The sequence below is a fragment of the Apodemus sylvaticus genome, chromosome 5, assembly GCF_947179515.1.
Source record: "Apodemus sylvaticus chromosome 5, mApoSyl1.1, whole genome shotgun sequence".
Lineage (NCBI taxonomy): Eukaryota > Metazoa > Chordata > Mammalia > Rodentia > Muridae > Apodemus > Apodemus sylvaticus.
The window spans coordinates 5,815,811-5,841,689 of NC_067476.1; the positions used below are offsets into that span (position 1 = coordinate 5,815,811).

At 41.8% G+C, this 25,879-nt stretch overlaps 1 protein-coding gene across 1 annotated transcript; it reads right to left on the minus strand.

Annotated features, from left to right (window-relative positions):
- Positions 1–8,055: 8,055 nt before the first annotated feature.
- LOC127686471 (uncharacterized) lies at positions 8,056–12,542 on the minus strand. Its single transcript, XM_052184682.1, has 6 exons — positions 12,381–12,542; positions 11,257–11,390; positions 10,462–10,535; positions 10,274–10,381; positions 8,196–8,297; positions 8,056–8,084 (listed from the first exon to the last, which is right to left on the minus strand). The coding sequence occupies exons 1-6, from the start codon at positions 12,540–12,542 to the stop codon at positions 8,056–8,058; spliced, it is 609 nt and encodes a 202-aa protein (XP_052040642.1).
- Between the last annotated feature and the right edge of the window lie 13,337 nt (positions 12,543–25,879).

Genomic DNA, 25,879 nt, shown 5'->3' on the forward strand with positions numbered 1-25,879 from the left:
ACCACTAAAAACAACTAAGAAAACTTTGGAGATAGAAAACCTTGTGAAGAAATCAGGGGACATAGATGCAAATATCAACAACAGAATATAAGAGATAGAAGAAAATCTCAGAGGTTGAAGATACCATAGAAACCATGGACTCAACAGTTAAAGAAAATGCAAAATACAAAAAGCTTGTAACCCAAAATATCCAGGAGCTCAAGAAGTTAGACCCCAGGAAACCAAATAACCCTATTAAAAAATGGGGTGCAGATCTAAACAAAGAATTTTCACCTGAAGAAATTCAGATGGCCGAGAGGCACCTTAAGAAATATTCAACATCATTAGTCATTAGGGAAATGCAGATCAAAACAACCCTGAGATTTCACCTTACACCAGCCAGAATGGCTAAGGTCAAAAACTCAGGAGACAGCAGGTTTTGGCGAGGATGTGGAGAAAGAGGAACATTCCTCCACTGCTGGTGGGGCTGTAAGATGGTACAACCACTTTGTAAATCAGTCTGGCGGTTCCTCAGAAAACTGGACATGACACTTCCAGAGGACCCTGCTATACCTCTCCTGGGCATATACCCAAAGGATTCCCCAGCATGCAATAAAGACACATGCTCCATTATGTTCCTAGCAGCCTTATTTATAATAACCAGAAGCTGGAAAGAACCCAGATGTCCCTCAAAGGAGGAATGGATACAGAAAATGTGGTATATTTACACAATGGAATACTACTCAGGAATTAGAAACAATGAATTCACAAAATTTTTAGGCAAATGGTTTGATCTAGAAAATATCATCCTAAGTGAGGTAACCCAATCACAAAAGAATACACATGGAATGCAATCTCAAATAAGTGGATATTAATTAGCCCAGAAGCTCTGAATACCCAAGGCACAAATTGCATAACAAATGACTCCCATGAAGAAGTATGGAGAGGGTCCTGATCCCGGAAAGGATTAATCTAGCATTGGAGGGGAATATAAGGACAGAGAAAAAGGAGGGAGGTGATTGGAGAATGGTTGGAGAGAAGAAGGTTTATGGGACATATGGGGAGGGGGGATCTGGGAAAGGGGAAATCATTTGGAATGTAAACAAAGAATATAGAAAATAAAAATATTAAAAAAAGAAATATTTTAGACCAGAATTTCCTTTTATCCTTTTTAGGTATGTGCATCATGTTAGCTGGTGTAATTACAATCATTATACCATTAAATAAGTAATACTATACTCTATTCAAAATAGATTACCTCTTAGCTGGTTTTTAATCCATTCTGTCTTTTTCCCTGGGCTTTTCAGTCAATTAAAACAGTCTGTAATGTCTTTTTTACAATATTATCCATACCCAAAAGTCATTTCAATTTCTGTATCAATGGACCTAGCAGTCTACATCTCTCTGAGCAACTTGTTTGTCTGCAGATGGAGGCAGACAGTCTGAAAGGCCAAAAAGCAATCAACTGAAAAGTGGAATAAAAGCAAGAAAATTCCAATTTGCTGGGGAAAAACAAAATCAAACCAATGGCATGAGATAAAGAAATCCCAGGAACAAAATGATTATATTTTGTGCAATCATTTTATTGTATTAATACCAACTCTAATAAAAATAACTACAATAACAAGATTTTTTTTTTTTGGTTTTGGTTTTTTCGAGACCGGGTTTCTCTGTATAACCCTGGCTGTCCTGGAGCTCACTCTGTAGACCAGGCTGGCCTCGAACTCAGAAATCCACCTGCCTCTGCCTCCCAGAGTGCTGGAATTACAGGTGTGCACCACCACTGCCCGGCAAGATATTTGTTTAATGTTTTGTTATTTCTTCCATTACTTATTGGTCTTATTTTATAACTAAGACCCCAAACATTTAAAACATAAAGTATCCATTATACATTCAGAAATAACTTATTTGTTTGAATAGGTAGTGATGACTATCTCATGTCAATTAGGGAAGACAAGCTTAGAGGCCCCATAGAAATAGTAGCCATTAGGACATTGTATATTTTATATCTAGTTCTGTATGCCGCTGTATTTATCAAGCTACAGCTCTAGAGTGACAAGTAAGCAGTATCTGAGTGATAGGTTTAACCTGGCTTAATGTGAGCTAGGGAGAGGGTGTTACATGTGGCCTGGGACAGACATGATTCAGTGATTTGTCTAAGAAAATTTGTCAAAATTCTAAGTCAAAATTGGAGCCAACAGCGCATGTCCAGTATCAACCTACTGTGGCTAGGTGAGAGTTGATAGGTGAGAGTTGATAATTGAATGAGTTTGGTGGCCAGAACTTGCAAGGCATAGGTTTTATAGCCCAATTTTAAACTTTGGATTCAATTTGAAATGACAAGCAGTGTAATGACTTGTCTTGCTGAGAGAGGTACCCCCCCCCCCGCCCCTCCTCAGGTTTGGGAAAGAAGAAAACAAGCCACAATTTTAGGAGTAGGCATGTCAGTCACAAAGTCTCTAGGAAGATACTTGGAACCTCCAATACTTTGTGATCAACTGAAGGAGCTAGAAGTCATAGAGAATTTTGCACTATGGTCAGGGAGTTGCTGAATTACATGCTGATGGATGGTAACCTTATCCTACAGGATTCAGATGTTTGGATTATTTTTTAAAAAAGAAATTAAATGGAAGACTTGACTGCTCTTATATACGGTGAAGGAGAGAGTTTATTTTACATAAAAAAGAGAACATAGTAAAAGTCAAAGACATATGAGAGAGTCCCGAATGAGCGAGCCCGTGAGGAAAGCCATAATAGGAGAGGTGAGAGAGGAGAGACGGCTGAGGATGGCCAGGAGACTAGGAGGATATGAGGCCAGGAGAGCAAGGAGTAGACAAAAAGGACAGGTAATCAAGATGGCCAGACTGTCTTAGTTTGTGTTTCCATTTCTGTGAAGGAAAAATGAAAAAAGTTAATTGGGAATAGCTTATAGTTCTAGAGGTTTTGTCCCTTATCATCATAGTGGGCCACATGGTAGCATGCAGGCAAACTTGTTGCTGCATAGTAGATAGTTCTATTTCCTGAGCAGGAGGAGACTGGATTCCAAACTGAGTAGAAGTTGAGCATAGGAGACCTCAAAACCTACAAAATTGTGGGGAAAAAAAATCTTCCAAGAAGGCCACACCTAACAGTCCCACTCCCCCATGGGCCAAGCATTCAAATTTGTGAGTCTATGGGGCTGTTACCTATGCAGGTCACAGAATTAAAGAAGGGAAGTGAAGACCCAGGGCTAGAGAAGTTTAATGCAGGGCATGTCATATGTCAGCCATGCCTTTTAACAAGCAGAGACTGAGTGTTGCTGAGAGAATGATATCCAGTTCCCATTGATATATTAAATAGGAACGTCAGGCATCCATTTGTCCCAGCTTCAGAACCTAACTGATGGCAGCAATCCAACCTAAAAAACAGTCTCTCAGAGTCTATGAGGAAGAGGTTACAGGAAGGGTCAGACAGAGTAAGATGACGGAGAGGACTCGGAAGTGAGAAGTGATAATTATGAGTTCAAGCTTGGCTTATACAGGGCACCAATTAAGTCCCAAGAACAACATGTCCCATGAACAAGAAATGAACTGCTCATGGAAGTAGAGGCTACAAAGGACCAGAGGTCAAAATCTGACTGCTGCCTATTACTCTGTGCATAGCTTAGCAGTTGTTCATTCTCTCAGAGCAATGAACAAGGGAAAGGGCGAAGGTGGTCCTACTCCCTAAAAAGTTCCCAGATTTTGGCATGAGATATAAGAAAAAGTGAGATAAGCAGACAGACTCAATCTCAACATGCTGAGACTGCTAGATTGAAATAGTGAGACGCCCGAATAAAACCGATGAAAACAGAGCTTTCATCTTAAAGTAAATAAGATATAGATCATCCAGGAACTGCTCATTTAAACCATGGCAACAGAACATAGATTTTAGTTATCCTCGATTCCACGTTCCAGTGTTTCCAGCAGTTTTCCAGGGTTTTTATACAGCTTTTTGTCCTAAGGAGTTAGCTTTCAGATTGTTTCAGGCTAGCATATGAGTCTGACTGAAAAGCATGACCTCAAGTGTACAAGGATGCATATAATGGCCAATGCCTGAACCATAGCTCAACTGGGGAACCTATCAGCCCCCTGTGACAGCAGAACCAATGCTTCTGAACCTTGGAAGATATATTAGTCACTGTTATTTTTCTGTGAAAAAACACCATGACCACAAGAACTCTTATAAAATAAACATGTAATTAGGGCTATCTTACAATTTCACAGATTTAATACACAGTCTTAGTGGTAGTAGGCATGGAAGCATGCAGACAGACATAATGCAGTGAAGTAACTGAGAGTTCTATATTAATATATGCAGGCATCTGGGAGACAGATGCACTGGACACGAATTAGGCTTTTGAAACTTCAAAGTCCATCCACAGTGCCACACTTCTTCTAAACAAGGTCAAACCTCTTTCAAACAGTGCCAATATCTGGTGACAGAATATTCACCCTATATGAGCTGTCTTAGTCAGGGTTTCTATTCCTGCACAAACATCATGACCAAGAAGCAAGTTGGGGAGGAAAGGGTTTATTGAACTTACACTTCCACGTTGCAGTTCATCACTAAAGGAAGTCAGGACTGGAACTCAAGCAGGTCAGGAAGCAGGAGCTGATGCAGAGGCCATGGAGGGATGTTTCTTACTGGCTTGCTTCCCCTGGCTTGCTCAGCCTGCTCTCTTATAGAACCCAAGAGCACCAGCCCAAAGGTGGTACCACCCACAAGGGGCCCTCCCCACTTGATCACTAATTGAGAAAATACCCCCACAGTTGGATCTCATGGAGGCACTTCCCCTATTGAAGCTCCTTTCTCTGTGATAACTCCAGCCTGTGTCACGCTGACACAACACCAGCCAGTACATGAGCCTAGGGGAGTCATTCTCATCGAAACCACCATGGAGGATAAACACAATGTGAGGCTAAGATGAACAAAATGCAGATGGCCTTGGAGATAGAGGACTGAGGTTTTGGTTAGAGGCCTCACTTTTCTTCTGCTGCTTCTTCCTCCTCATATTCCTCTATAGGAGACCCCCTCTAATAGTCTGACCTTGAAAACTTCATCCCTGAGGGATTATCAGACACAATTCAAGGTGCCTTCTCAGATGTGCCTGGATTGGAGGATGAAGGACCTGGGAGTCCAGAACACTTCATTGTTCCCTTGAAGTTCAATGTCCTATGGTCAGAGCTGCCTTTCAAGGGAACAAGGAGCTCACAATCTATGACAGTCTACATGTCATTGGGTAATTGTGACATGGGGAAAATATTCAGGTAACCAGACCTAAAAAGCCAACATATAACCTGGGACCATAGAATAGAGGACAAGGTATCTTCCAGGATTCACTTCAATCATAATAGAAAGGTGCTTTTTCCATGTGTCAAAATTATATCATTTGGTAGCCACAGACATGGTTGTTTTTGGAAGAAGCCAAGCTCCAAATTTATAAATCTCACGACCATGAAAATACTCAAAATGTTGGTTTGGCAGCCTGTAAGTCTGTTTTCACTGATCCAAGTATTGAGAAGCCAGCATTCTATTTGGTTCACAATAAGGAGTTATTGTGGAGTAAATAGACTACTGAGTGAACCATGGAGTTTTGGGGACTCACTTCTGTAATCTCTAGGACTACACCTGTGAGAAGCTGAAGAGTACAGGTGTAAGAAGGCCAGAGAGTGACCTCAGGCAACATCAGAATAACAAGCCACTTTTGGCAAAATAATAGCTATAAAGGACCGAGAACAAAAAATAAAGGTCCTTGGAGACCCTTTATATTTCATCCAGTGTGTGTGTGTGTGTGTGTGTGTGAGAGAGAGAGAGAGAGAGAGAGAGAGAGAGAGAGAGAGAGAGAGAGAGAGAGGAGAGAGAGAGAGAAGAGAGAGAGAGAGAAGAGAGAGAGAGATTTTCTACTTTATCTTTTCTTGCTTGCCAGTCTCCAAAAGTTAAATAGTTGAATTTCTTTCCTGTCACAGAGAAATGCTGAGCCAAATAACTATGCTTCTTTTTCCAATCCTGGCTTGTGCTCAGCAGGAATCAATTGTCAGAAGCCATCAGTTCTGGACCCAGAATAGTAAAAGATAATTAATTGCCAGAAACCATCAGCTCTGGCCACAGAAAAGCAAAACGGAAGCCAAATTTCCCAGAGCTACCAGCTATTTTTCAATTGCCAAATCTATGTCCCATCTTAGTTCAACCCTGGTGTCAAAGCTGGTCTTTGATAGTCAAGCATCATTAGACTCACCCCAGAGGAAAGGTACAAATGTGATTTGAGATTGTTGGGAATGGGGTCACCAGGATAAATAAGCCTCCTCCAGAGATCACAGTCACAGGTTGTTCCCTCATATCAGGGATCCACAGCAATGGTGACTCCAAACAGCTCATTCAATACACTTGACTGTGCAAACTTTGGGCCTGGCTTGGAATGTTGTAGAACTCTGTCCAACAAGGATCTTTCCATCTTCTTCAGCATCTGTGATGACTGGAAAAACCATCCAGATCACGTTACAGACACTCTCTCAAATAATCCTGGGGTGTGTGTGACACCTTCAGGTGAGATTCCTGCCACTCACTGCTGGACCTCCCTAACAGATGGAGGTAACTTTACCAAGTGCACATGGTCTTATTTTGAAATATATAAAAGGTTATCTGAGGGACAGGTCTATATATACAACTGCGGAGAAATTGTCATCCATGCTAGAGTGAGGGGATGTGGCTGCTTACAGATTGCCTAAGCTTCTATAAAGCCTTGATCATTACATAATCACATTACTCTGTAGATAACTGAGTTGGGTTTCAGTGACGTATTTTGTTCTGTTTAGTGTGGCAGTCAGGAATGAGAATAATTTTTCATTCAAACAACATGGTCTATTAGATGCTCAAAATGACCCTGCCTCCATTCTGTCACAGAAGCTCTATACAGGGCAGTTAGATGGCACAATGTGTACGCTATTTGTGACATCCATGAAAAGGATCCATCCTACATCATGCTGACTGAATGTTAAACTTGTGCTGTGGCTGTGTCCTCTGAGTTCCCCCTTCCATTTCTTCCTCAGGGTGCATATACACAATGTCTGACAATCCAAGACTCATATAGACAAGGCCCACGGGCCATATGGGCTTCTTTTCACCACATACATTCCATGGTTGAGGTGTCCTGGCCTTCATGAACCCCATTCAGTGGCCAACCCTAGGCTGTCCGGAGTCATTGTACTAAATCCTCCTGCTTCCATAGATTTGAGGAGACAGCCAAAAGAGGCTAGACCTACAATTTCTAAGAAGCTAACTGTCCCCAAGAAAAGGCTTGTGGTATACAAAGAAGAACATGATTTGGTGGAAATTCAGTGGAGATATTTGGTACATTTTCCCTTTATTTTTATCTGGACATGGGTGCAACATGCTTGTATTTACTACTTCCATTTCTGGAGTTCTTGTGTCTGACACTTCTGACTCTGTTGCCCTCAAGCCCTGGTTACTGAATTACTAGAGACAGTAAGGGCCTTGCCTGATACGATGACCTTCCAAAATCACATATCACCCCCCCCTCCTTAATGGCATTCATTCCAGGGTATCCGTTCAACAGTAGGCACCAGAACATGAAGGACATACTGAGACTCTTGGTTCTTGCATTGACACATACTCGTGTACCAACATCTGCTTGCCTTTGATTCTACTCACACTCCTCTATACTCACTAGCCATCATGCATGTTCCTAAACTGTCCTTCTCTCCAGATGCCCTGACTGCCAAAACTGAGCTCTTGGCAAACTGTCACACTTTTTGCCATGACGTACCACCTATGCAAGGACCCATGGGTGCTGATGATCAAGGTCAGGATTGTACACCTGGTCACACCCAAATAGTCCAAAACCAGGAGCCATTTGATAAAACATTAAACAGAGAGGGAATAGTTACCACCTTTACTGGAATCTAAGGCTTTGGGGGATGTGGACGTGAAGCATTTGTTTCTTCTCTTGCCACCTAGCATTCTATTGACAGGAGGGGATGAGTGTAGGGGTCTCAGAACATAATTCCTGTGCAGACTCTGTGGTACTTCCTCAATCCACTAGGTTTCTCCAAACAACTCACAGGAATCTATTTACAAACAGAGAACAAGACATGTGTCTGGAAAAGGTATGTGTAGTGTCATTGTCTTATAGGAAATTCATGAATTAAGAGAAAGATGTAAAATCTCAATAACATTACCATCAAATCCAGGGTTGATAATGTCTGTTCTTTTCAGTTGCACAAATTCTACAAAATCTTCAAAATCCAATATCACTGTTGGCCTTGGGGTCATGTTTTTACCTGCAGACAACATGGGTATGAACAAGAATCTTACTAAAGATGGTTCACTCACAGATCATTCAAGGATTTTTTCTGAGACATGAGATTTCATAGAAACAATATCTCCAGCTGAATGTTCCTTAAAATGAGGCAGGTCATATAAAAGCAGTGAAAAGGAAACTATGTTTACCTCATGTTTGTAACAAAGTCATCTGAGCACATGGGTCTCCCATGGGGCTGGTAGGCCCCAACATACTCAACAAAGGCTGCTCAGAAAAAAAATACTTTTCATATTTTCATCACCAGAGGGCAGAAGTCATATGTAGACAATCACACCAGCACCCCCAAACAAGCCCTTGCAAAGCACATACTTTGCCCATAGGTACCCTGAACTACCCTTATGCTTTATTTCCTAGACATAAATGTTGAATTTGACAGTAGCTTGAGGGGAGAAGGAATCTGATCCAACAATGACTAACTATCTCATTCATAATAATGCTGCAAGCACCTGCCAGCAAGGCCCTGTGTTCCAACATTTTCTTCAGTATCCCCAAAGCTTCTCAAAAATACATTTTGACACAGGATCATCTATTCAAGGTATTTCTATAGATAATGGGAATATTTGAATTAGGAAAGTAACTAGAAATGTCAAGAGCTTCTGGGCAGCACCATGACCTCTGGAACCCTTGACCAAGACCTGAGAATGGACCAGTGGACAACAATAGATGTTTGTTGAGAGTCTACATGTCTAGCCTTAAAGACAACCCAAGCCATTGTTAGAATCTCATGAGTGTATAGAATACTGGCTGTAGACTGATGTATTGCCAAGTTGACCTAGAGATAGGGAGGCAGCACAGTGCAAACTCCAGATGTATTAAGAATACGCAATGCATCTTGCATTGTGGCTCTTCGTGTTTGATGATAGGGTCGTGGCACCGCCTAGCAATGGTAACTTTGGACTCAGGTAATCTCCTTGTGTACCTCAGAATTCAGAACTCCCCTGTGAAAACAGAGACAGCAAGGGGTATTTGATCAATACACCTGTCTTTCTCAGGATTTGAACCAAATATACACTCACCAAAACACACTCTCTCTCTCTCTCTCTCTCTCTCTCTCTCTCTCTCTCTCTCTCTCTCTGTGTGTGTGTGTGTGTGTGTGTGTGTGTGTGTGTGTGTGTGTGTTGGGTGTGTATGTATATAACCACAGTGGCCAAAGCAGGATTCCAATCATTTTTCTCCAGAGCTCTTCACATTATTGCCTTCAGACATGGCCTATCATTGAACTGGAAGGTCATCATTGTGGCTAATAGGTCTTAGACAGCCAGCTCTGAGGTCACATTGTCTCTTCCACAAATATGGGATTACAGAAATGCTCAGCCATGTTCAGATACTTATGTGACTTCTTGTGACAGGAATTCTGGTCTCAGTGCATGCAACAAGAGTACTTAACCACGGAGTTACTTCACGCCTTATTCAGGCTTCTCATTAAGTTCTAAATGGTTGCAAGGAAGGACAGAGCACTGAAACATTTTTCTCTTCTTAATACTGGCCAAAACTGTCCTTAGAAACTTCATTCATCTACTTGTCTCTCATTTATCTTTTCATATGATGATTAGTGTGAACTTCAGTACTTCAGACCTGTCTAGTAAAGGGGTTGTCAACAAGACTTGATCAGCACTCTAACCTCCATTATCTGACTGTCAGAGCAGGCCCTGCTGACATGACAATACATTGTCTCCAAATGTTTACCTACATTCCCATGAGAAATGATTCCAACAAAAACGCCTTCCTAGAAGAGGACTGGAAGAAAGGCTGACAGAGAAGGGAAGGGAGAGGCTGATGTTCAGTGGGTGTGAAGTGGTTATGAGTCTTGTGACTGTAGCCATCTCAGGAAAGATCCCCGGGTAGAAACAAGAAAATTAGACAAGAGATAGTAGCCCACACTATACATACTGCCCAAAGAATCCGTGCCCAGCCTTTAGGTAATGTGAGACACACCCATAAGCATTGTCATCTTTAGGAGTTGGTTGTTGATATTGCTTTGATGGTAAGCAATAGCGAAGTCCATCCCACCAATGAATGCAATGTTGATCCTGTGATTTGGCCCTGAGGAAGAAAATGAGTCATATAGTCTTCAAATACCTTCTTAACAGCCCCAGAAAATGAACATGAAACTGAGCACTCACATATGTAGAAGATACCAGAATTCTCTCGTTCTTGCTCCATATTCATCTTTAACACAACACAACCCATGGGTTTCCTATAATACAGAGCAAAAGCATGGTTCTTTCTTTGTCACCAGATCTGTTCACAACTTTTGCCATCTATGAGGTTATATATTTAACTGAACCCAGATCTTTCTTCTGATACAACAGCCACCAGCCAAGCATCAGCACACGGCTTTCCACAATCCCTGTGTCAACTTCTGCTATGGCCCACACTATGGCAAGTGGGAGGACAAGAAGAAAATGGTCCATGTCTGAAAAGCTGCCCATATTCCAAGTTCTGGACAGGCTTGCTGCCTATCCAAGTCATATTCTCCCAGGGCCAGGACTGCCCTAACTATGCTCATGAGTCTCCAAAAGTATCTGATAGAAGATAAGCATCCTAGACCTTCCACCATTATCCCTGGATACTCACTGCACATACAGGTGAAATTGTGATGGCCCTGGGCCTGCACAGAAATAGGTGCAGCAGCTATACTAACTCTGTGGAGCAAACAGCATTGGAAGGAAAGCTTCAGTCCTCCAGGGAGTGTCGTAGGAGAACATCAGTTGATGTGCTGAGCCTTTTGTTTGCAGCCAGAATCCTATGAAAATTTCTCCTGTGCTTGATGCATTCACCTGGCACATTGTCCAGACAATACAAGAGAATTCAGTGTGGATATGACAATGCCTGGCTGAGATCAGAAGTATCTTTGTGTGAAGGTGGGAAATTCATGGAGCAAAAAGCAGTAAGGGCTGCTAATGGCAAGTACTCACGAGATATTCATCCTAAACTCCAACTTCCCAAGTATGTTTTTGACGAAAATGAAGGGAGGCAGTGGGCTAAACTTCTTCTTTGCAGGAATAGGTGGGTTTCCTGCCCATCGAGTTATATACCATTTTCCTAGGAGCTAGAGAGGAAAAGCACCCTTGAGACAGAAAGCACAAAAAGGGTAAGCCAAGGAAAGGGGTTCCGGGCATGAACAAAGATGGAGAAAACTGTAGTGGCGTTCTTGTCCCTTCTGGAGGGACATTCTATGTCGAAGGATCAGGAAGAGTCCTGGTCATGGTTAACCTCTCTCTGTCAGGTGCAGTCAGATTTAAGTAGGCTAGGACAGAGATCTTCATTCAGAGAAATCAATCCTGGGACAGAATTGTTCTAAGGTACCCGTAAAGATCCCACTTAAATAGGTGAGAAAAATCACCAGAGGACAAGAGTAATAGATGCCAACTCCCTCTATTCCTGGAATGAGAGTAAAAAGAACTTAGGATCACTACCAAGGGGCTGTTGGTGATATGGAGATGTCAATAGAGGGGAGTAGGATACTGGGATACTACCTTCAACCATGGGAGCATGTTTGCCTCCAGATCAGCAAAGATTCCAGAAGGAAGCTATGAATGATGAGAACTGCCACAATAAATATCTTTATCCGTCACTTCCAGGGTATGGAAGGAAGGCTGATCATCTCCAAAGTTCTTTATCTTCTCAAACACATTAATTTAAACATCAAAACATCTTAGGAAGTCTATTTATCTAAGCAACCCTTCCAATAGACAGCAGAGCTCAGCCCTCAGCAAAGAACATCCCTGCACTGTACCCATCATCCTGAACAAGTCTTTCATTTTGAAACACTGAACAGAGTAATTTCTGTGGCATTAAAATAACAGTCTTTGGAAGGCCACAAAATAAAAAAGGAAGCAGGTTGGCTTTGTAGCAGACCAATGAGAAAGATGCTTCCATAAAATATCTCTTGACCTCTGGGTGCACCCAGTATCAGATATCAAGGCAAACCATAGCAGAGGGCATCTCACTGGTGTCCCTTTAAAGATCTCAGTAGCATCCCAGAGACTCTCATCCAATCTACAAAACCTAAATCAATCAGTCTGCCCAACACTCTCACCTTGTCAACTGTGACAGAATACTCAGGATTCCTAAAGGATAAGTTTTCCACAGAGGGCAGGATCAGAACCACAGTCAGCAGAAGAACTTGCATGGTCACCATGGTGACTTTGTGCTCCTGTCCTCTTGCAGCATGTATATATTGAACTGGGTGAAACCTCATCTTCACAAGTCCTCCAGATTATACAGTAGCTGTACTATTTTCTTTGGACCTCATGAATACATGGTGCTAATTCCTATAATTAATCACATGCTGGTGCTTTCAGTCATTTGCAGGAAGTCTTGTCAGGAAAAAAAACAAATGTTATCAAAGTAACTTGTGACCTCTGAGAAGCCAGACCCAGGAGGATAATAAGGACTCTTGTGCTGCTTCACTACGCATGCTTGGGTATATTCCCACCAAATTGTCACATTTCCTCTTCCTTCGTATAACCTCCACCTCAACAAACACCCACAAGATAATCTCCAATCAACAGTAATAGATACAAAATGTATTCTTCAGCCACAACTCTCTAATGATTGAGCTATGGTATCAGCCTTCGGTAACCTAACCTGTGTATCCATTTTCCTCTCCTGCTTACTATGCTCCTGAGAATGCTGACAATCTCCCTGACTCTCCACACCCTCACATCAGATCTCTACCAAGCTAGTAGCTTAGCCCTACACACATCTAAATCCTAGCAAACCTTTTCATAGTCCAGATGGTGTCCATGATCCAGGGGAAGATGGGAGTCAGGGCCCCTGAACAAGTACTCTGGGAGAGTCCCCAAATTTTACATCTGTTTTATTCTGTGCCACATAACAAAATAAATTTCTTGTGCTGTAAATGTAGCTGTAGCTGTGTGGTCCTGATGTGCTGAATGTACATGTATGTGTGCCAGAGTAGCTTTGTGTGAATGCTGTCAATTGCAAACTTTTGTCTACTTTATTGGTTTATTATAGCTCAACCGCCCTTTAAACACTTATTTGACCTTAATTCCTCCAAACTCCTGAACATAAGGTAGGAGAGAAAGATGTTTAGAAGGAAAAGGGTATGTAGATCTCTTTGGACTGCTTCCTGCTGGTTACAGCAACTGAGTTTCTCGGGGCAAGCCCAGTTTTCATAATCAGGATATCGAATTTGCCCTTCTTGTCTCTTCATTCTTCTCTAATGAATACTTGGCAAACTGCAGCACTAGCAATGAGCAAGGACACAGAAAGAAGGAGCTTCCTTCTTCAGAGGGCTCTCAACCCCTCTTGAGGCTAAACAATTAATATATTTTCCAGGATTTCAAACACAAACTATCTTTAGCTGGCAAAAATTATGCCCCTCATAAAGCATGTGAAACTCAAAGTGTCTGTGAACAATCTGAAGCAGCCACATGTCCCACACCTAAGGATTAAAACATAACATAAATGGGTTTTTTTAGAAACTAAAATTCTCACTACAGGTTAAACATGTGTATTTGTATTCATATGTTCATGTGTACAAAAGTCTGTGGGTATTATTATCTCTGTTTTGTGAGGTTGTGCATTTGTGTTTCTCTGCATGCAATCCCATTAACATGAATATTTATTTTTCATTTTTTTATTTGATATATTCTTTATTTACATTCTGAGTGATTTTCCCTTTCCTAGATCCCCCTCCCCGAAAGTCCCATAAGCCCTCTTCCCTCCCCCTGGTCCCCAATCCAACCCTTCCCACTTCCCTGTTCGTTATTCCCCTACACTGCTGCACTGAGCTTTTCCAGGACCAGGGACCTCTCCTTCCTTCTTCTTGGGCATCATTTGATATGTGCATTGTGTCTTGGGTATTCCAAGCTTCTAGGCTAATATCCATTTATCTGTGAGTGCATGCCATGAGTGTTCTTTTGAGAATGGATTACCTCACTTAGGATGATGTTCTCCAGGTCCATCCATTTGTCTAAGAATTTCATGAATTCATTATTTCTAATGGCTGAATAGTACTCCATTGTGTTCTGTACCCATTCCTCTGTTGAGGGACATCTGTGTTCTTAACATGAATATTTACTGAATATGTACCTATCATGTCTGTGAGTTTCTCTGCATGAAGAGTGTCGTTTTACATATGTTGTCATGTCTGTGTGTATGGGACTGTGTATAAACAGGTTTCTATGTGCATTTCTAAAAGAGAGACAATGTGTATTTGTGTATGTACTCTCAGTTGTTTTCTTATATGTTATTGTTGCAATACAAAATGTTCTACACTGGACCAGGGTTTCATATGCTTGTTCATTATCTCTTTGGGACAATGTAGATCCTTTGGAACTGTGACCTCACTAGAAGACATGGGCATGATGACAATTTCCTGCTGGGTCTTCCCAAAGCACTCAGTTTTGTGATCCACCGAGATGTGTACAAGCTTTTGTCTAAGTTCCCACAAGTGCCTGCATTAAGATAAATGAAATAAAAATTTATATTTTGAAAAAATTAACAATAATGCCAAACCTTTACCAAAACTAAGGAAAAGTAAACCTAATGCCACAGAGGGTCACGTCTAGGTCTGTGGTCTTACTATGACTGGGTCTGTGTTGATATCTATGTCCCTTGTTGTCACCAAAGATGTAAGGGGATGCCTGTGGTCTGTGTCTTAGCAGGAAGTCATGCTGATTTCTGTGATCCCAACTGCATCCAAGACCTTTATCTAGGTCCATTTCCATACTGCAACAGGAGCCCTGTTTGCGGCCTGTGCTGATATCAGAAACTATGTGGAAGCCCATGAGCCACACTCCTATGGCTCTTATGGATTCTAAAGAACAAATAAGCTATTTTGGTAGTGACATTGATCACTACAATCCAGAGTTGAAAGATGTATATGGAAGAATTCTGTGAAAAATGCAACCCTTATCTAAACTACCTCTCTCCCCAGAACAAGAAGCCATCAAAGATAACTCATAAAAACTGTGAAAAGTTTGACAAAGTTAACTCACAAAAATTGTGAAATGATGTTGAAGTATCACTTTTCACAATAGATGGACAAAGATGCTAAAAACAGGCAGTGGAAAAAAGATGGCGCTGGTCTAACTGGCAGTCTCTATATAGAAGAATGAAAATAGATCCATATCTATCACTTTACACAAAGCTCAAGTCGAAGTGGATCAAGGACCAAGAAGTAGAACATAACACCAGATATACCGAATCTAATAGAAGAGAAAGTGGGAAAGAGACTCAGGCCCATTGGCAAAGGGGGAAATTTCCTGAACAGAACACAAATGGCTCAGGCTCTAAGATCAAGAATTGATAAATAGGACCTCATGAAACTGAAAATTTTCTGCAAGGCAAAAGACACCATTAATAGGATAAATTGGCAACCTACAGATTGGAGAAAAAATTCACTAACCCTACATCTCATAGGGAGTTAATATCTAAAATACATAAAGAATTCAAGAAGTTAACCTCCAAAAGACCAAATAACCCAAATTAGAAATGGGGTACAGAGTTAAACAGATAATTCACAACAGAAGAATCTCTAATGGATGAGAAGCACCTAAATAAATATTCAAAGTCCTTAGTCATCAAAGAAATGCAAATCCAAATGACTCTGAGATTCTACCTTGTACTAATCACAATGACTAAGATCAAAAACTTAAGTGGCAGCACATGCTGGCAAGGATATAAAGAAAGAGGCGCACTCCTCCATTGCTGGTGGGATTGCAAACTGGTACAACCAATATGGAAATCAATCTGGCAGTTCCTCAGAAAATTGGAAATTGTTCTACCTGAAAACCCAGTTATACCACTACTGGACATATACCCAAAAGTTGCCCATCCATACCATAAGGATACATACTTCCCTATATTCATAGCATCCTTATTTGTGATAGCCAGAAGCTAGAAACAACCCAGATGTCCCTCAACAGAAGAACAAATACAGAAAATGTGATTTATTTACACAATGGAATACTATTCAGCTATTAAAAATGAAGACATCATGAATTTTGCAGGTAAATGGATGGAACTAAATATTATCATCCTGAATGAGGTAACCTAGACCCAAAAGTACATGTGTGATATGTATTCACTGATAAGTGGATATTAGCCAAATGTACAGACCATATAAAGTGTAACAAGCAGAAAGGCCCAAGTGATGGATCAAACCCACTTAGAAGGAGGAAGATAACAACAACAGAAAGCAGAGGGAGGGAAGTATCTGGGTGGGAGAGGGAAGTGGAAAGGAAAAAGGGAACAGTATCTGCTTTGGGTGGGGCAGGAGAGAAGCCCAGGGAACCAGGAGAATGAATTGAAATATGCAGCCTCAGGGGGCAAGGGGGATTCCCTAGAAAGTACCAGAGACCTGGAAGATGAGACACTTTCAGGACTCAATGGAGGTGACCTTATCCAAAATGCCCAACAATGGAAAGAGGGAACTCAAAGATCCACCTCCAGTAGATTCACAGGGCCTCAAAAGAAGATATGGGGTTACTAATCCATAGTCCAAATATCTGACACAGAATTGTACCTGTTTAAAAGAACTGCAGAGACAAAAATGGAGAAGACTGAAGTAAAGATGGTCCAATGATGGTCCCAACTTGGGATCCATCTCATAGGGGAGAGGGGACCAAGATTTGACACTATTACTGATACTATGATGTGCTTACAGACAGGAGCCTAGCATGGCTGTCCTCTGAGAGGTCCTACTAGCAGCTGGCTGAGACGAATCCACCCAATCATTGGATTGAAGTCCCCTACATTTGAATTAGAGGAAAGGTTGAAGATGCTGAAGGGGCGGTGACCCCATAGAAATACCAGCAGTCTCAACTAATCAGGACCCATGGGAGCTCCCAGAGCCTGAGTCACCAACCAGGCAGCATAAACAGGCTGGCCTGAGGCCACTGGCACATGTATAGCAGAGGACTGTCTGGTCTGGCCTCAGCGGGAGAAGATGCTTGACAGACTTGAGGCCCAAAAGGAAAGAGGAGCCTGGGGGGGACACCCTCTCAGAGGTAAGAGGGAGGATGAATGGGATGATGAATTGTGGAAGGGGGGACTGGGAAAGGGGCACCAACTGGAATGTAAATAAAGTCATTTCAGTTTTTTTTAAAGAAAACATAAGGTGGATTTAAAAACTCAATAAAGTACTGCAATTGAAATGCAAGAAATGTAGGAAGGAGGGAGGGAAGGAAGGAAGGGAGGGAGGGAGGGAGGGAGGGAGGGAGGAAGGAAGGAAGGAAGGAAGGAAGGAAGGAAGGAAGGAAGGAAGGAAGGAAGGAAGGAAGGGGAAGAATAATAGCAAATACCCACATTTTAGAATATCTCAGTGAGAAGGTTATTGTTTTCATTTTTTTTTCTTTTTGTTGTTGCTGTTGTGGTCATATCAACTTATTTAAGCTCTTCTAAAAATAACATTTTACATTTAGATCACAAAAATATCAAAAACCAAGAGTAATGAAACATCTTTTTAAAAAGAACAACCATTATCAGTATTGATAAATTAGTCTATTTCAAATATTAAATCAAATGAGAAAACATATTTTAAGGATAGATTTCTATGAGAATTTGCATATCTGAGGAGGTACAGCCCTTCTTCTCAGCACCTCATGATACCTTCTCAAAAATTAAACATATACTTGGTCACAAAACAGACCACAGCAGATATAAGAAGATTGAAATAATTCCATGCACCCTATCAATCACCACAGACTAAAACTGGTCTTCAATAACAACAAAAACAACAGAAAGCCCACATACACATGGAAATTGAACAACATGCTACTCAACGATAACTGGTCAAGAAAGAAATATAGAAAGAAATTTAAAACTTTTTAGAATTTAATGAAAACAAAGGCACAACGTACCTAAATTTAAAGGACACAATGAAAGCAGTACTAAAAGGAAAACTCATAGCTTTAAGTGCCTCCAAAAAATAAACTGGAAAGAGCATACATTAACAGCTTAACAGCATAGCTGAAGGCTCAAGAACAAAAAGAAACAAATGGACCCAAGAGGAGTAGACAGCAGGAAATAATCAAACTCAGGGCTGAAATCAACCAAGTATAAACAAAAAGAACTATACAAAGAGTCAACCAAACCAGGAGCTGATTCTTTGAAAAAACCAACAAGATAGATAAACCCTTAGCCAAACTAACCAGAGGGCACAGAGACAGTATCAAAATCAGCAAAATCAGAAATGAAAAGGGAGGCAAACAACAGATACTGAGGAAACACAAAAAATCATCAGATCCTACTACAAAAGCCTATACTCAACAAAAGTGGAAAATCTAGATGAAATGGACAATTTTCTAGACAGATACTAGGTACCAAAGTTAAATCAGGATCAGATAAATGATCTAAACAATCTCATAACCCCTAAGGAAATAGAAGTAGTCATTGACAGTCTCCCAACCCAAAAACCACAGGACCAGATGGGTTCAATGCAGAGTTCTATCAGACCTTCAAAGAAGACGTAATACCAATACTTCAAATTATTCCACAAAATAGAAATAGATGGAACACTATCCAACTCGTTCTATGAAGCCACAATTACTCTAATATCTAAACCACACAAAGACTCAATCAAAAAAAGAGTATTTTCAGACCAATTTCGCTTATGAATATTGATGCAAAATACTCAATAAAATTCTCAAAAACTGAATGCAAGGACATATCAAAAATGATCATTCACCACGATCAAGTAGCTTTCATCCCAGAGATGCAGGGATGGTTCAATATATGGGAATCCATCAATGTAATCCACTATATAAACAAACTCAAAGAAAAAAATCAGTGATCATCTTATTAGATGCTGAAAAAGCCTTTGACAAAATACAACACATTTATGTTAAAAGACTTAGAAAGATCAGGCATTCAATGCTCACACCTAACCATAATGAAAGCAACATACAGCAAAAGAACTGCCAATATCAAATTAAATGGAAAGAAACTTGAAGCAATCCCACTAAAATCAGGAATAAGACAATGCTTCCAGCTCTCTCCCTATTTATTCAACATAATACTCAAAGTTCTAGCCAGAGCAATTAGACAACAAAAGAGGGTCAAAGTGATACAAATGGGAGAGGAAGAAGTAAACTTATCACTGTTTGCAGATATGACAGTATACATGAGCAATCCCAAAAAATCAACCAGAACACAAACATCTTCAGCAAAGTGGTTGGATATAAAATTAACTGAAATAAATCAGTAGCCCAACTCTACACAAAGCTACACAAAGGATAAATGGGCTGAGAAATAAATCAGGAAAAGAACGCCCTACAAAATAGCCACAAATAATACAAAATATATTGTGGTAACTCTCTCTGAAGAAAGAAATCGAGTAAAACCTTAGGAAGATGGAAAGATCTCCCATGCTCATACAAAAAGCAATGTACAGAATCAATGCAATCCCCATCAAAATTCCAACTCCATTATTCACAGAGATAGAGCCATTCTCAATTTCATCTGGAATAACAAAAAACCCAGGATGGCAAAAACAATTCTCAACAATAAAAGAACTTCTGGGGAAATCACCATCCCTGACCTCAAGCTGTACTTCAGAGCAACAGTGATAAAAAAAAATCTGCATAGTATTGTTACAGAAACAGACAGGTAGATCAATGGAATAGAATTGAAGACCCAGAAAAAAAACCCACACACCAATGGTCACTTGATATTTGACAAAGAAGCCAAAACCGTGGAACAACAGTGGAAAAAAGAAAGTGTTATGCTAGTTTAACTGGTAGTCTGCATGTTGAAGAATGCAGATTAATCCATTCTTATCTCCTTGTACAAAGCTCAAGTCCAAGTGGATCAGGACCTCCACATAAAGCTAGATACACTGAAACTAATAGAAGAGAAAGTGGGAAAGACCCTGGAACACATTGGTACAGAGGAAAATTTCCAGAACAAAACAATGGCTCAGGCTCTAAGATCAACAATTGATAAATAGGACCTCATAAAAATGAAAAGCTTCTGTAAGGCAAATGACACTCTCAATATGACAAAATGGCAGCCTATAGACTGGGAAAAGATCTTTACCAACTTTACATCCAATAGAGGGCTGATATCCAAAATATACAAAGAACTCAAGAAGTTAGGTTCCAGGAAGCCAAATAACGCAATTAAAAAATGGGGTACAGAGCTAAACAGAGAATGTTCAACTGAGGAATTTTGAATGGCCAAGAAGCACCTAAAGACATTTTAAACATCCTTAGTCATAAGGGAAATGGAAATCTAAACAACCCTGAGATTCCACCCTTACACAATCAGATTGGCTAAGATGAAAAACCCTGTAGGGAAAGAGAGTGGGGCCCATGTACCCATACAGGGATGGCAAGCACCCAAATACTTGTGAAGGGAGGCTGGTCGGCTAGCAGGGAGGTGTCCTTGCCCAGAAGTCAGGGCCATTCTGGCACAAGCCCCAGATCCTGTAGAGAACGCCTCGCTGGGAAGAGTCTTTGGCCCTTTCTGGTGGCTGGAGATGCTGAGGCCTGCTCCATTACTCCTACACTGCAGGTTTGGTAAGAAGAGACAGTCCATGGTTTCAAAGCTTTATTATAGAGAAGTAGGAAAAGAAATAGAGATAGAGAAGTAAAGAGAAAAGATAGAGAGGTGAGAGTTGGCTATGACTCCATGGAAAGAGGGGAAACAGGAGGACCAGAGAGCTTAAGGGCAAGAGAGAAAAAGCAAGAGTGGTAGGAGGGGCCTGGCATCCCCTTTTATAGTGGGATGGGTTACCTAGCTGTAACTGTGGGGTGGGGGAAACCTGGCTAAAGCCAGGTGACTGTGGGGGTAGAGTCTAGCCAGAACACTGGGGGCCTAGCCCTATGTGTGACTGATGGCCACAGGATTATGGAGTTGAGGAGTCAGGAGTATGGAGTTGGTGTCAGGAGCCTGAGTGTCCGGGAGCATGGCTCACTGGTTCCGTCCCTTATAGAATATTCTACAGGGTCTCCAGAGTAAGCCTTGCTCAACCAGGCCACAGACTGCCTTTCACAGTCCCACAAAACCCAGGTGACAGCAGATGCTGGTGAGGATGTGGAGAAAGAGGAACACTTCTCCATTACTGAGAGGTGGCAAACTGGTACAAACACTCTGGAAATCAATCTGGCAATTTGTCAAGAAATTGAAAATAGTTTTACCTGAAGACCTAGCTATAGCATCTACTGGGCATATACCCAGAAGATGCTCCAACATGTAACAAGGACTCATGCTCCACTGTGTTCATAGCAGCCGTATTTATAATAGCCAGAAGCTGGAAACAACCCAGATGTCCCTCAATGGAAAAATGGATACATTTTTCCTGAAATGTAATTTCAGCTGAAAACGTGGTACATTTTCACAATGGAATACTTCTCAGCTATTAAAATCAAAAATATCACAAGTTTGCAGGCAAATAGATGGAACTAGAAAATATCACCCTAAGTGAGATAACCCAGACCCCAAAGGACATACATGATATGTATTCACTGACAAGTGGCTATTAGCCCAAAGGCTCAGGAACTGCTACAACTCACAGACCACATGAAGCTTAACAAGAAGAAAAGCTAAAATGTGGATCTTTCCATTTTGGTTAGAAGGGGGGAAATAATCATGGGAAGTAAAGGGAGGAGGGAAATGGATGGAAGAGGACAGGGGAGGAGAAAAAGTCGATCAGGTATGGGAAGAGACAAGAGAAAGAAGTCCAGAGGGCCAGAAGAATTAATAGAAATATGTAGCAGTGGGGGGGAGGACAGGAGGTATTACTGTAAAGTCCAAGAAATCAGGAATGCAAGAGGCTCCCAGGCCCCAATGGGGATGACACTTGCAGAAATAACCTACAGAGAAGAGGTAGAACCTGAAGAGAGCACTTCCAGTAGATAGACATGGCCCCTACTTGAGAGATGAGGCCACCCACCCATCTCAAAATTTTTAACCCAAAAGTGTCCCTCTCAAAAGGAAATTCAAGGACAAAAAAATGGAGCAGAAACTGAAGGAAAGACCATCCAGAGACTACCCTTACCTGGGTTTCATCCCATACACAGACACCAAATGCTAACACTATTGCTGATACTAAGAAACACATGCAGACAGGAGCCTAGTATGGCTCTAGGACTACCCCCTAATCCTCTGAGAGGCTCTGCCAGCACCTAAGACAGATGCAGATACTCATAGATAACCATTGGACTAAGCCGGAGACCCCAATGGAAGAGTTAGGGGAAGGATTGAATGAGCTGAAAGGGATTGCAACCCCATAGGAAAAACAAGAATAAAAGGTTGTCCTTGGCAGCCCATGGCTTACAGAGTGAGTCAGTGGGTCTCTATGACACAGAATGGCCAGACATATATCTCCATAACACATCCCTCTGCCTGTGGGTACCACCCATTCAGCAGAGAACAAGAAACTCTTTGTTTGAGTGCAGACCTCGGACATAAAAAGAGGTGGCTCACCAAAGTCTATCATCAACCCTGACTCTTACCCAATCCAGAATCATGATCCTGAAAACCTGATTCTCACCTTCAGTCCTCCAGAAATCTCACCTTGTCTGTCATGGCACACTCAACATGAGTAACGCAGCCTGCCTGTCTCAAAAAGAGCCTTGTCAAGCCTACAGTCATCAGGAACAGCAGCATGGTTGCCATGGCTCTACTGTGTACCCGGTCTCCATTTCACATACACAAAGGCTCCATCCATACGGTGGATCGATTGCATTATTTTCTTTGGACCTATTGTATGGCATAAATGTAAAGATAAATGAGAGGTGGGGACTTCAGTTAGTGACCTAATTCACAACTTCTCTTGGAGCTTGTAAAGAGAGAGGGAGGGTCTGAGATAAGGTAATAACTTCTGTAGGAGACAATTGGCTGTGCCTTCTCTCATTCTGAAGAAGCCCATTATGCACACAATTTTATCAAAGTCAGAAGTTCTGCTTGAGAATCCAGAGCCAGATAGATCACCAAGGATCCTGTGGATCCTGCGTTTCCCTGCTTCCATGAAGAGGCCCGTTGCCAGCAGATCAAGAGCCTCTACTCCTCCCCACCTCTCCCAGGACTCCCAGATCCAAACAACTACATTACATCTCCACACAGCAATGCATTACACATTGCAATGTTCTGCAGCCACACTCCTCTTGAAAACTGAGCCTTGCCTTCTCCCTCTAGCACTCTGGTCCCTGTGCCCTCTCTTCCCCTCTGCATTTAGACTCACAAGGACCCTCTCTTGCCATTCTCAACGTCACAATTTGTCCCTAGCCACCCAGCAATTGGGCCTCAACAGTGTCCCTAAATCCAATTCAGTTTTCTAAGATGAACTGCTCTTTCTCTCGCCACATTCCAGGAGAAGTTGGAGGCCAATCCAAAGACAAAAGCCCTGCAGGGGTTACCACTATTTATTTTAACTTATCTCTTCTTTTTCATAATACATAAGTGATTGTGTGTCTGTATCCGTTTCTGAGTGTGTGTGTATGTGTTCATGCTTTCTGTTGTGAAAATTATGTGTATATCTACCCATATATTTCTGTGTTCTTGTATCTGAACACCTCACCACTAGATGGAGACACCTTTCTAGAAAAGTCTCTGGAGAAAAACTATGATGCCAGCAGTATCCACCTCTGGGTGTTAAGCAGTTTGTGAAAACTCAAGATGCAAACAAGTCATTATCCAAACTTGCTCTGCTGTGGTTCAACTGTTTCCCCCCAGCATTACAGATAGGAGCTCCTGAACCATGAGTCAAAATAAATTCCTCCGATATTTGCAGCCTGCTGGGGCAGAAGAGCATCACTAGGTACTTTAGCAACCGAGCTTTAGATCCCTAGGGGTGCAAACCGCTAGGGGTCTGCCTGCACTCAGGACCTGAGCACATAGGTGGTCATCTGCCAGTCCGCCGGGCATGGGGCCTGTGTCCTGCCTGGAGACCAGCAGAGGGAGAGCATCCCTGTGGCCATATTTGCTGCCTGCCGGAGCAGAAGAGCTTCACTAGGTACTGTATCACCCCAAGCTTTAGATCTCTGGGGGTGCAAATCACCAGGGGTCTGCCTGCACCCAAGATCAGAGCACATAGGTGGTTTGTCTGCCAGTCCGCCAGGTGTGGGGCCTGTGTCCTGCCTGGAGACCAGCAGAGGGAGAGAATCCCTGCAGCCATATTCGCTGCCTGCCAGAGCAGAAGAACGTCACTAGGTACTGTATTACCCCGAGCTTGAGATCTCTGGGGGTGTAAACTGCCAGAGGTCTGCCTGCACCCAGGACCTGAGCACACAGGTGGTTCATCTCCCAGCTGGTAGGTCGTGGGGCCTGTATCCTTTGCGGAGAACAGCAGAGGGAGCAACTCCCATGGCCATCTATGTGGCCTGCCAGAGCAGAAAAACATCGCTAGGTACTATATTATCCTGAGATATCCTGAGAGCTTAAGATCTCCGAGGGTGCAAATCTCCAGGGGTCTGCCTGCACTCAGGACCTGAGAACATAGGCAGTTTATCTGCAAGCCGGTCGGTTGTGGCGCCTGTATCCTACATGAGAATCAACAGAGAGAGTGACCTGCCCCACTCACTTTTAACTTTGCTCCATAACAGAGCAGTCTGAGAACACCTGGTTCACCTTGACAACCCAAGTATAACATTTCTTGAGGCAAAACTGAGCAGGGCTCCAAAGGCACAAAAGAGGAAGGCAGCATATCAGTAATCTGTGCCAGAGGAAACCCAGTCATCCAGTGTCTCAGAAATAGTCCTAGAGGTCCACAATAGGTTGTGGCACCAGCCAGTGACAATAAGACCATCTAACACCAGTGAGAACTAGATGGCTAAAGGCAAGCATAGGAACGTTGCTAACAGAAACCAAGGCATTATGGCAGCATCTGAACCCAACACACCAACAATAGCAAGTCCTGGATACCCCAACGCACCATAAAAACAAGAGTTGGATTTAAAAGTACTGGTAAGGATGCTGTTAGAGGAACACATGAAGGACATAAATAAATCTCTTAAAGAAATTCAGGAGAAAAATGATCAAAAGCTAGAAGCCTTTACAAGGGAAACACAAAAATCACTTAAAGAAATTCAGGACAATATGGGTCAGAAGTTTGTAGCCAATAAGGAGGAAATGCAAAAATCACTTAAAAAATACAGGAGAACTTTGATCAACAGGCAGAAGTCATGAAAGAGAAAACACAAAAATCTCTCATAGAATTACAGGAAAACACAAACACGCAAATGACAGAACTGAGCAAAAACTTCCAGGATCTGAAAACAGAAGTAGAAACAACTAAGAAAGCACAAAGGGAGACAACTTTGGAGATAGAAAACCTTGGAAAGAAATCAGGGACTATAGATGCAAATATCAACAACAGAATACAAGAGATAGAAGAAAGAATCTCAGATGCCAAAGATACCATAGAAACCATGGACTCAACAGTCAAAGAAAATGCAAAATGCAAAAAGCTTGTAACCCAAAACATCCAGGAAATCCAGGACACAATGAGAAGAACAAACCTAAGGATTATAGGCATAGATGAGAGTGAAGATTTATAACTTAAAGGGCCAGCAAATATCTTCAACAAAATTATGGAAGAAAACTTCCCTAACCTAAAGAGAGAGA